This window comes from Heteronotia binoei, chromosome 5 (assembly GCF_032191835.1).
Source record: "Heteronotia binoei isolate CCM8104 ecotype False Entrance Well chromosome 5, APGP_CSIRO_Hbin_v1, whole genome shotgun sequence".
Classification (NCBI taxonomy): Eukaryota; Metazoa; Chordata; class Lepidosauria; order Squamata; family Gekkonidae; genus Heteronotia; species Heteronotia binoei.
The window spans coordinates 17,381,702-17,392,890 of record NC_083227.1 but is presented as its reverse complement, the minus strand read 5'-3'; the positions used below and the strand labels follow the sequence as shown (position 1 = coordinate 17,392,890).

Here is an 11,189-nt window from a genome sequence, read left to right as displayed (position 1 = left end):
GTTTGTTAGGCACTGGGCTGCTTTTTGGAAAAAGCTGGAGCTGTACAAAAGAGATGGTCTCCACTTGTCTTGAGAAGGAACCAGCTTGCTTGTGCTTAAGATCAAAAAGGTGGCAGAGCAGTTTTAAAACTGAATTTTGGGGGAAAGCTGACAGGAGATGAAATGTCCCTGGCTCAGATTGGCTCATCTCAAAAAGATGAAGGGTTAGCTGTTAATTTTTTTTGGCAGGTGAAAATTTCACAGAGAGCTTCACCTAATTTGGTCGGGGCTCACCTTATAGGACACTCATCCATTCCACCTGGAAAGCTAGTATATCTGGGAGAAGATGATTTGAATGGCTTTCTATATCTATGGAGAGAGGGTATTTGAGGTGTATCCCCTACATAGGATAGCCATCTCCAGATTGGGATAGGGATGCCAGCTTCCAGATGGGCTCTGGGGATCCCCCGGAATTACAGCTCATCTCCAGACTGCAGAGATCAGTAACCTTGGATAAAATGGGAGTTTTGGAAGGTGAACTCTGCAGCATTGTACTCCATCAAGGTCCCTGTCTTCCCCAGGCTCCATCCCAAAATCTCCAGGGGAGGGACGGTGGCTCAGTGGTAGAGCATCTGCTTGGGAAGCAGAAGGTCCCAGGTTCAATCCCTGGCATCTCCAAAAAAGGGTCCAGGCAAATAGGTATGAAAACCCTCAGCTTGAGACCCTGGAGAGCCGCTGCCAGTCTGAGAAGACAATACTGACTTTGATGGACGAAAGGTCTGATTCAGTAGAAGGCAGCTTCGTATGTTCATATGTTCCCAACCTGGATCTGGCAAGCCTGACAACCCCCACCCCCATCTTCCACTTGTGCCCGGGGGAGGGGGGATCTGGCAAGCCTAGTTGGGAAGTTCCTTGAGATTTGGGGAGGCAGAGCCTGGGGAGGGCAGAGTTTTGGGAGGGTGAGTTCAGTAGGTATAATGTCATAGAGTTGACCCTACAAAGTAGCCGTTTTCTCCAAGGGAACTAATCTATGTCGTCCACTGATCAGCTTTGCATTTGGTTTGCTTTATATACATTGTTAATTTATAACTGTACAAAGCAGAGGCTATTGTAAGAGTGTAACACCCCCATGTGTACAAGTGCCATTTCTTTTTTAAAAGTGGGGGTTTTAATGCTAAGGGAAGACACATATATATGTAACCCATATAAATGTAATTTGAAGCATCGTTTTTCATATTTGCAATCTGATCAGTTTTTGGAATGTTATTTTAACTTTTTTTTCCTAATTGACATTCATATTCCCATAGGGTCCTCCCCCCCCCTTTTTTTTTACTTTCCTCTTGGGCTGCCAGCCTCCAGGTGGCACCTGGAGATCCCTTGCTATTACAGTTAACCAAGTTCATTTCCCCTGAAGACAATGACTGCTTTGGAGGGTGGACTCTATGACACTGAGGTTCCTCCCCAAGCCCTGCCGCCATCACCCAAATCTCCAGGTATTTTCCGACCCAGAGCTGGCAACCCTATCAGGGCTTTTCTTGTAGCAGGAACTCCTTTGTATATTATTAAGCCACACACCCTGATGTAGCCAATCCTCTTGGAGCTTACAATAGGCTCTGCACTATGAGCCCTGTAAGCTCTCAGAGGATTGGCTACATCAGGGGTGTGTGCCCTAATATACAAAGGAGATTCTGCTCCAAAAAAAAGCCCTGTACCTGATCAGTTGTATCACCAGGAGGTCTCTCGTCCCACCTAGAGGTTGGCAACCCAGAGTGGTTGAGCATCTGCTTGCTAAACTAGTTTCAATCCCTGGCCTCTCCAGTTGAAGGGACCAGGTAGCAGGTGATGTGAAAGAGCTCTGCTTGAGATCCAGGAGAGCCCCTGCCAGTCTGAGCAGATCATATTGACCTTGATGGACCAAGAGTCCGATTCAGTATAAGGCAGCTCAGCTGTATTATTCATGTATATATGTGTTCATCATGTGAGTTCCTGTGCCCAATCTAAAGCGGTGCAGCCCTAACGTGGGCTGTTCCCCCGACTTGAGGGGGGGAAAGGATGACTCTGTGCAGAGCTTTGGCCTTGGGATGTCTCCCTCCATTTCCTAACCCCAGAGACTCCTCCTTCCCCTGCATCCAAACCTCCCTCCGTTGCCTACAGAACTCACCTGCTCCTTCCTGCCAGCTCGGCATTACTCTTCGCCCCGCAGCTCAGCAATTGCGCCAAGTATAGATGATCCACCAGCTATTTTCTCGACTCTCCCCAGCAAGGAGGGAAGGCGGCCTCCACTATTTGCAGCTCCCCTTTCTCCAGTGTTGCTGGGCCTCTCTAGGCAGGAAAAAGCAACCTCGGTGCGTTTAACTCCTTTTTGGTCTCTCTCACAAAATCCAACCAGATCCTCTCTGGCTGTGCATTTCTAAAGCTGAGATGCGCCGGGAAGAGAGCGGAGTCCGCAAGATCATTCTGCTGCGCTGCGCGAAATTAATTCCTTGATGAGGGAAAAAAAAAAGGAAGGGAAGGGTTTCTTGGGAATTCTCATCTTTGGAAGAGCCTATCTGCTACATGATGTACTTGAACCTACTCATTAACACAACTCATTTGCATATGCCACGCACCCCTGACATCACTGGAAGGTGTACTAAATTATGTCACCTCAGCATCTACCTTAAAATGCTTCTGGAATTAGAATTATCATATTAAAACCTTACTCCCATCGTACTTTTAAAATTACTTTCTCCTAAGTGGCCACAGTGGCATGATGAAGATTTCCATCTGTCTATTTTATATGTTTTGGTTATTTTCCCATTTTTTTTGGTGGGAAAAAATATTAGAAAATCTTAAAGAGTTCAGCAAAATTCTCACAGGGGTTTGAACAATGGAGCCCAGAAGCAAGGGGGTTTTTTTGTTGGGGGGGGGTAAAGAAAGAAAAAGGGGGAAAGGGGCACTGCTGTCACCTTTGGCAGCAGAGTGAGTGTCAGGGCAGGTGTGGAGGAAGGTGACCCCCCTTCTCCCTTCCTTCTAGTTAGTATGAACATGAACATATGAAGCTGTTTTATACTGAATCAGACCCTTGGTCCATCAAAGTCAGTATTGTCTACTCAGACTAGCAGCAGCTCTCCAGGGTCTCAAGCTGAGGTTTTTCACACCTATTTGCCTGGACCCTTTTTGGGAGATGCCAGGGATTGAACCTGGGACCTTCTGCTTACCAAGCAGATGCTCTACCACTGAGCCACTGTCCCTCCCCAATGATGGTAGTTCTTGACCAATGATGGAAAAAGGGGTCATGGAAGGACTAAAAGCATCCCTTGGAGGTTTCAGAAACAGCCTTTCTAACAGGTCTTTCCCTCAGCCCCACCCCTTCTGTGGGAGACACAGGAGGGATGAGAACTGGGGGTAGGGGGCTCTGGAAGAACTAGGTTAAGACCCCCCCCCAGGTGAGGAACCCATTGTCTGGGTCACCCAGGGACAGTTGATCAGCCTGGACCACCTTACAGGGTTGATGTTGGTAGTGATGTTGATAGTGGGTCCCAAGAATCATAGAGTTGGAAGGGATCTCCAGGGTCATCTAGTCCAACACCCTGCACAATGTAGAAAATTCACAAATACAGCACGCACACACACCCAAATTCGCAGGTTCTGCATTGCTGTCAGATGGTCATGTGTACCTCTTTGAGATCCTTAGAAGTGGGACAGGAAAAGAGAGAAAGCAAAGAGTGAGAGACTGATCATAGCCATGCTCAGATGCTGAGGTGGGGGTGGTTGTGTGGAAAAACTTGTTGGCAAGGAAGACAACTCATCTTCTGCAAGTGCTATACATACAAAAAGTAACTAATTTGTATGGAAATATAAGATACCTCCCTTTATGGTATCCCTTGGGTGGGTGGGGGAAACCAGTCTTGCAAAGGATTAAATACATTTATTGGGGGTTTTGTGGAGTTCCCTAATAAATCAGTTGCTTTCACTGTTAGAAATCAGTTGTTTTTGTTTGTATTTTGAGAAGGAAAACATCACTAATTTCTGTGTGCTGTCAACTCAGATGACTTATGCAGACTCTGTAGAGTTTTCAAGGCAAGAGACATTCAGAGGTGGTTTGGCATTTCCTGCCTCTGCATCCCAATCCTGGACTTCCTTGGGGGTTTTTGAAATCTGCACAGCCAAATTTCCCATGACCGATCAGAAGCTTGCTGGGCAAAAGTACCACCTAGCTTGCCCACTTTCTCAAAACACTTGGCAGGAGCCAGGAAATTTGTTGGCAGCAACCATGGCACCCATGAGCATTCTGTTGGGGACCTCTGGCCTAATCAGCATTGGGCGTGTTGCTACAGTATTACCGTCCATTACTTAACACACCTCCCCTCCCCGTAAAAGCCCACCTGGTGGCAGAGGATTGGGGATGGTGGCCAGGACAAGTGTAGGGAAATGGTATCCCAGGATTGGGGAAAATCCAGACTTTCCTGTCAATGCAGCATCCATCCCAGCTTAAGAACATAAGAACATAAGAGAAGCCAATTTGGATCAGGCCAATGGCCCATCCAGTCCAACACCGTGACCCTTTTCACACTTACCAGTGGAAACCGGAAGGGAGCAAGTATTGTGCCAGCCTGGAGTAATCTGGGACAAGGATGGGAGTTTTCAAACACATGGGTTTTTTCCTCGGAAGGGTTCTGTGATTGAAGCGAGCCATTTCACACTATTCCACTTTTATCTTGCTTCCATGAGCACCATCCATTTTCACACCTTTTTTTGCCCACCGGCGCACAATCTCCAGTTTGTTTGTTTTTTGACATCAGGCTAAGATTGCTATAGCGCTATTGCGCTATAGCGATGTATTAAAACAGCACCACCTTAGGGTTGGATACACAGTTCAAGCGGAAAGAGAGTTTACAATGCCTGGCAATCTGAACATGATCTGTGCCCCTCCCCCCAACTTGTATACCTGCTGCAGCTTGGCACAAGTCACTTTCCAGCCAATAGCCTGTAAGCATGGATGGGTGCACATCAGGCTGGGTTAGCAACATCTGTCTCACCAATCACTGTTGGTCTGTTTTCCCGCTGAAACCTGCTGCCCTATGGGCAACCCCTCTCCAGATGGCAACAGCCTCCCCCATAAATGTGCCTCAGATTCACCTGCAAACCAATGACATTCCCCTGACTGCCACGTGGGCATGGAAGTGATAGCAATAGGTGACAGACCAATGCCTGGTGCCCTGATCTCCTGCTTGAACTGTGTATCCAATGGGGCACTTGTTACCAAGTGTCAGCCACAGCAATCTCAGGCATCTCAATGGAGCCCAGGCATCCCTATGGTGTTGCTGTTTTGAAACATCGCTATCGCACTATAGCTATCTTAGCCCAATGTCCCCCCCCCAAAAAAAAGCCGGAGATTGCGCACCGGTGGGCAAAAAGACGTACAAAAATGGCACTCTTGGAATCACTACTGTGTCACAAAGTGGCCAAAAGACCCAGGTGCCATCAGGAGGTCCATCAGTGGGGCCAGGACATTAGACGTCCTCACACTATTGCGCCTTCCAAGCACCAAGCAACCATGGCACCCATGAGATATTTTTAAAAAGATCATCATAAAGCAGGTTTATGAAAGATAGCAGCAAAATCGGGGAAATTCCAGTGCAGGAAAGTTCAAGAGAGAACCTTGATGCTACATGGAAGCAAGACAATAACCTTCCTTCCAATCAGCCTTAAAGCTGCACCAAATATTCAGTGTGGAAGCTACCTTTGCTGGGCTAAAAGCAGCTTAAAAGAAGGCTTTTAACCTCCAAATATGATGCAGTTGAGGTTGTTTTCTATCATTTCCCCAGATGTTTAAGATAAGTCTACTGATAATTTAATGGGAATTTTCCTGGAAAGTTTTCATTGTGTGTGAACGTTTGTTGGTTTGGTTTTGTTCTTAAAGTATTGTTATCTGCTTTGAAAACTCATTGAACCAGAAAAAAAAACAGATTTTTAAAAACCACCCAAACAATAGCTTTTCCCCTGCATTCCTTTGTAGAAGTAAGTATTTTCCCCTGTTAAGCTTCTCCGAAACAGGAACATTTATTCTTCTTATTTACAAGGTGTTTTATCAAAGGAACACGAACAAAAAGAAAACACAGCCTAGTCCCTGCCCCAAGGAATTTATAATCTAAATGCTGACCTCAGGGAAGACGATGGAGGGAGGGGAGGGGAGGGGAGGGGAGGGGAGGGAGGATGAAGGCGAGGAACCAAGGCAAGTGAATGCAGTCCCATGGACTTGGGCTAAACCTCGCTGTTTTTCTCCCCAGCAGGTAGATCAAGATGGGTAGCTCTGTTTATCTGCAGCAGTAATAAAGAGCAAGAGTTCAGTTGCACCTTAAAGATTAACAAAATTCGTGGCAGGGTAGGAGCTTTTGTGTATCACTGCTCATTCATTTTGTGAGTCACTGAGAGCATAGAGAGCCAGTTTGGTGTAGTGGTTAAGTGCGCGGACTCTTATCTGGGAGAACCGGGTTTGATTCCCCCACTCCTCCACTTGCACCTGCTGGAATGGCCTTGGGTCAGCCATAGTTCTCGCAGGAGTTGTCCTTGAAAAGGCAGCTTCTGGGAGCAGGGCTGGATCTAGGGGGAGGCAGAGGGGGGTGCTTGCCCTGGGCGCCGATGGAGGGAGGGCGCCAAATTGAGTATGAAGTCCATTGTATTCTATGGGGCCATAAGATAGAATAGCCCATAAGAGAGCGTCATTTTTTAATTTTGCCCCCCCCCCCTCAAAAAACATGTAGATCTGGTCCTGTCTGGGAGAGCTCTCTCAGCCACACCCACCTCACAGGGTGTCTGTTGTGGGGGAAGAAGATAAAGGAGATTGTAAGCCGCTCTGAAATCTGATTCAGAGAGAAGGGCAGGGTATAAATCTGCAGTTGTCTTCTTCCTTCAGATAACTGATATCTGAAAAAGTGAGCAGTGATTCAGGAAAGTTCACACCCTGCCAAAAGATCTTGTTAGTACTTACGTTCAGGGCTTTTTTTTGTAGCAGGAACTCCTTTGCATATTAGACCACACCTCCCTGATGTAGCCAATCATCCTGGAGCTTACAGTAAGCCTTGTACAAAGAGCCCTGTAAGCTCTTGGAGGATTAGCTACATCAGGGTAGTGTGGCCTAACATGCAAAGGAGTTCCTGCTACAAAAAAAATCCCTGCTTAAGGTGCTACTGGACTCTTGCTCTTCTCTCAGAAGCAAATTCCTACACATGTCAGAATAGCAAAAACAGCAAAACCCCTTTCGCCACACTGCAAGAGTTTATATGGTTTTCTCTCCCATGTGGGTCCTCTCGTGTATAACAAGCAGAAGCCTGCGACTGAAGCTCTGCCCACAGTACATACAATGATAGGGCTTCTCGCCCGTGTGGACTCTTTCGTGCCGCAAGAGGTTACAGCGAATGCTGAAGCTTTTCCCACAGACTGAACATTCATATGGTTTCTCCCCTGTGTGTGTCCTCTTGTGTCGGACAAGGGTCGATTTCCGACTGAAGCTCTTGCCACAGGTTAGACAAGAGTAGGGCTTCTCCCCGGTGTGAATCCGTTCATGGACCACAATGTTCGCTCTGATGTTGGAGGTTGCTCCACAATAGGAGCATTTAAATTTCCTCATCCGTTTCTTCGGTGTCTTGAGAAGGTCCAAGCTTTGACGGAGGGTTTTCCCAAAGTCAGCATCCATGCTGGTTCTCTGGCATTTTTCAGGCCTGTCTTGAAAGGGACTTGCATGGAAACTGCGCTCCCTGTCTTCACACAGAAAACCTTGTTCAGCCATCTTCCACAAATAGCTTTCCTGGTGCCTTTCAAGTCCCAGTTGACTTCCAGGAATCTCTTCTAACTCAGGACTTGGGAAAAATTTCTCCTTAGCTCTTTCCATGGTTATTCCACTGACACCCAGTGGTTCACTCTCTGACCTTTGCAGATGAAAAGTAGCCTCTTCGTTCTCCAGAACCTGATCATGGCCTCCTATAATAAACAGAGAGTTATTTAATAAGTTTCAAAGGGAGGGGGAGGGGAATTGGATTTATACCTCACCCTTCACTCAGAGTCTCAGAGCTATTTACAATCTCCTTCCCTTCCTCTCCCCACAACAGACACCCTGTGAAGTAGGTGAGGCTGAGAGAGCTCTGAGAAAACTGCTCTTGAGATAACAGCTCTGAGAGAACTGTTACTAATCCAAGGTCACCCAGCAGACTGCATTTGGAGGAGTGGGAATCAGACCCGGTTTTCCCAGATTTGATTCTGTGCTTCTATCCACTATGCCAAACTGGGTAGCCATGTTGATCTGCAGATTCAAGATCAATAATATCTTAGAGACCAACAAGATTTTTGGGGCATAAATTTCCAAGAGTCAACACTCTGATGGTGTGTGAGTCTGTGCGTGAGAGTGGCTCCGTTCAGACATACCACAAAACCTTGATTTATTTTTTTTTTTAAACTTTAAATTTTTATTAATTTTAACAACATTTAATAATTCAAATACACTTTTAACATCTAAACATTTCTTGAAAGATGAAGTCCTATGTTACATTTATACGTAGACTACTCTAAGTCTCCTCCCATTCTTTACAACATTGGATGTCAATAAAACTAAACAATATGTTATCATTCATCTAGATATAATATTCAATAATATGAAAAATCAATATATTTCTTTGGAACATATTTCTGATGATCCTCTTGTGAATTTATATAAGTAAAAAACGGAAACCATTTTTTAATAAAGTTATTATTCTTCCTTTGTGTCTCCATTGCTTTTATTTGTATTGCCAGTTTATCCAAAGCTGCTACCTCCCATACTTTAGTCAACCATTGTTGTGTTGTAGGGGACGTATCTCTTTTCCAAAATTGAGCAATCAGTAACTTTGCCGCCATTAACAAAAGACTTATTAATTCCTTTCTCAGGTTAGAAAGTTTTGAGTTGGGCCAAAAATTCAAAAGGAACGATTCTGGAGTGACGGGGATATCTTCTGCTGCAATAATATCAATTACGTGTTTAATTTCTCTCCAAAATTTGTTAATTACTGGGCACAGCCACCAACAATGTAAAAATGACCCTTCCTGCTTACAGCCCTTCCAACAATCTGGGGTTGGTTTTATGTGAGCCAAAAAAAGTTTTTTAGGTGTCAAGTACCATCTTGCAAACAGCTTGTAGTTTTGGAGTTTCATATTTAATGAATATGTGGTGTAAAGTGAAGAATCCCAAATGGCTTGCCATTGTTCCAGGGAGAGGGATATACCACAGTCTTTCTCCCAAGCTTTCTGTTGGGTTGTAATATCAGACCAATCTTTAGCATTAATTAAGTTATATATAGTCGACGTTAATGTTTTAGTTCGTTCTGAATTCTTTTTCAACAAGTTTTCAAATGTTGTTAGCGGCCTGTCAATCACTTCTACAATTCTGGGGTTATGTAAAATAAAATGTATTTGTTGATACTGAAACCATGGGATTGATATTTTAAATTGCGCTTCCAATTGTGTTTTAGTTAGCATTTGCCCATTCTTAATGATATTTTGGAACTGGTATATTCCTGTCTCTCTCCAAATTTTAAAATCCCCTGGTTCACGTCCTGGTTTAAACCATGCTTGACCCAGAAAGCTTGCCATCGGTGAAGTGGATGGTATTAAAGTTTTTTTGTGTTTATCCCAAAGTTTTAAGGTCAGAGCTAGGTATGGATTATTGTTCGTGGTAAAGTGTCTGTCATTAGGAGTGTTCCAGATGGCTTCCCATAGATGGTCATTTTTTAGATATGATGCCTCAATTTTTACCCACGGTTTCCCGCAGTGCTTTATTGCATACATTAATATGTTTTTTAAATTTGCAGCTAAATAATAAGCTTCTAAATTAGGTAGGCCTAACCCCCCCTGTTTTATTGGTCTTGTCATTAACTTAAATTGAAATCTTGGTTTTTTATTTGACCATAAAAATTTAGAAATAAACTTTTGTCTTTCTCCAAAGTCCTTAGGTGAAATATAACAGGGTAGGTTATAAAATAGAAATAAATATTTAGGAAGAACGAAGGTCTTAATCATATCAATTTTTTCTAACAAAGTCAGATTTAATTTGCTCCACTGTTCCAATTGTATTTTAATGGTACTATCCATTACTTTGTAGTTGACCGCATAGAGGTCCTGTAAATTTAATGGTATTTGTATACCCAAGTGCCGAATAGATTTTTGAACCCATTTGAAAGGAAAGGCGTTTAGTAGATTTGATTTAGTATTTGGAGACAATACGATAGGGTATAATTCAGATTTTGTATAATTTATCTTAAAACCTGATATTCCACTGAATATTTGGATATGATTTAATAGTGATGAGATAGATTGAAAGGGGTTTGTAACATAAAAAACTGCGTCATCGGCAAATAAACTCAATTTATACTCTTCGTTTCCTACTGATATGCCAGTTATCGATTTCTCTTTACGTACCGCAAAGGCCAGCGGTTCTATAGAAAGTGCGAATAATATAGGAGACAGAGGACATCCCTGTCTCGCACCCCTATGCAACTCCAAGTCCTCAGATCTATAATTATTAATATAGATTTGTGCTTTAGGTTTTGCATATAAAGTTTTAATGGAGGTTAAAAATTTCTGACCAAATCCCATATATTGTAATAAAGTAATTAAATAAGGGACCTCCACCCTATCGAAGGCCTTCTCTGCGTCGATGGCCAAAAGGACTGATTCTTCCTGTCTTTGTTTCCCCAAAAATATTAAATCCATTGTTTTACGGATATTATCCGTTAACGTTCTTGTGGGGATAAAACCTGATTGGTCGTCATGTATGTATTCTGTGATGACGTTATTCAATCTGTTGGCCATCAAAGCAGAGAATATTTTAAAGTCATTATTTAGAACAGAAATAGGTCTAAAAGAGGCTGGGTTTTGTTTGTCTTTTCCAGGTTTAGGGATTACTGTAATTCTTGCTTCAGACCAAGTGTTAGGCATTTCTCCACTGTACATGACGGAATTGCAGGTGTGTACTAAGGGCTCCAACAGCTCTTGCTCAAAGGCCTTATAGAATTCTATAGGGATTCCATCCCTGCCTGGAGCCTTATTGTTTTTAATATGCTTTAAGGTTTCAGAGACTTCCAGGGGAGTTATATCTTGTTCTAAGTATGCCTTATGGTCCGAAGATATTTTAACATTGTAATTTATTGAAGTAAGATATTCCTTAATTTTGTCAGGTTTTGGGTTCTCTGATTCGTATA

The 11,189-nt window shown here is 43.7% G+C and overlaps 1 protein-coding gene across 1 annotated transcript in view; it reads right to left on the bottom strand.

Moving 5' to 3' along the window:
• Positions 1–7,220: 7,220 nt before the first annotated feature.
• The window catches only part of LOC132571772 (uncharacterized), a 165,207-nt gene continuing 161,238 nt past the window's right edge, over positions 7,221–11,189 (bottom strand). Inside the window, exon 19 of the mRNA XM_060238564.1 lies at positions 7,221–7,542. Within this exon, the coding sequence (XP_060094547.1) occupies positions 7,241–7,542 (302 nt within the window). The 3' untranslated portion in view covers positions 7,221–7,240. The remainder of the gene's footprint in view (positions 7,543–11,189) is intronic.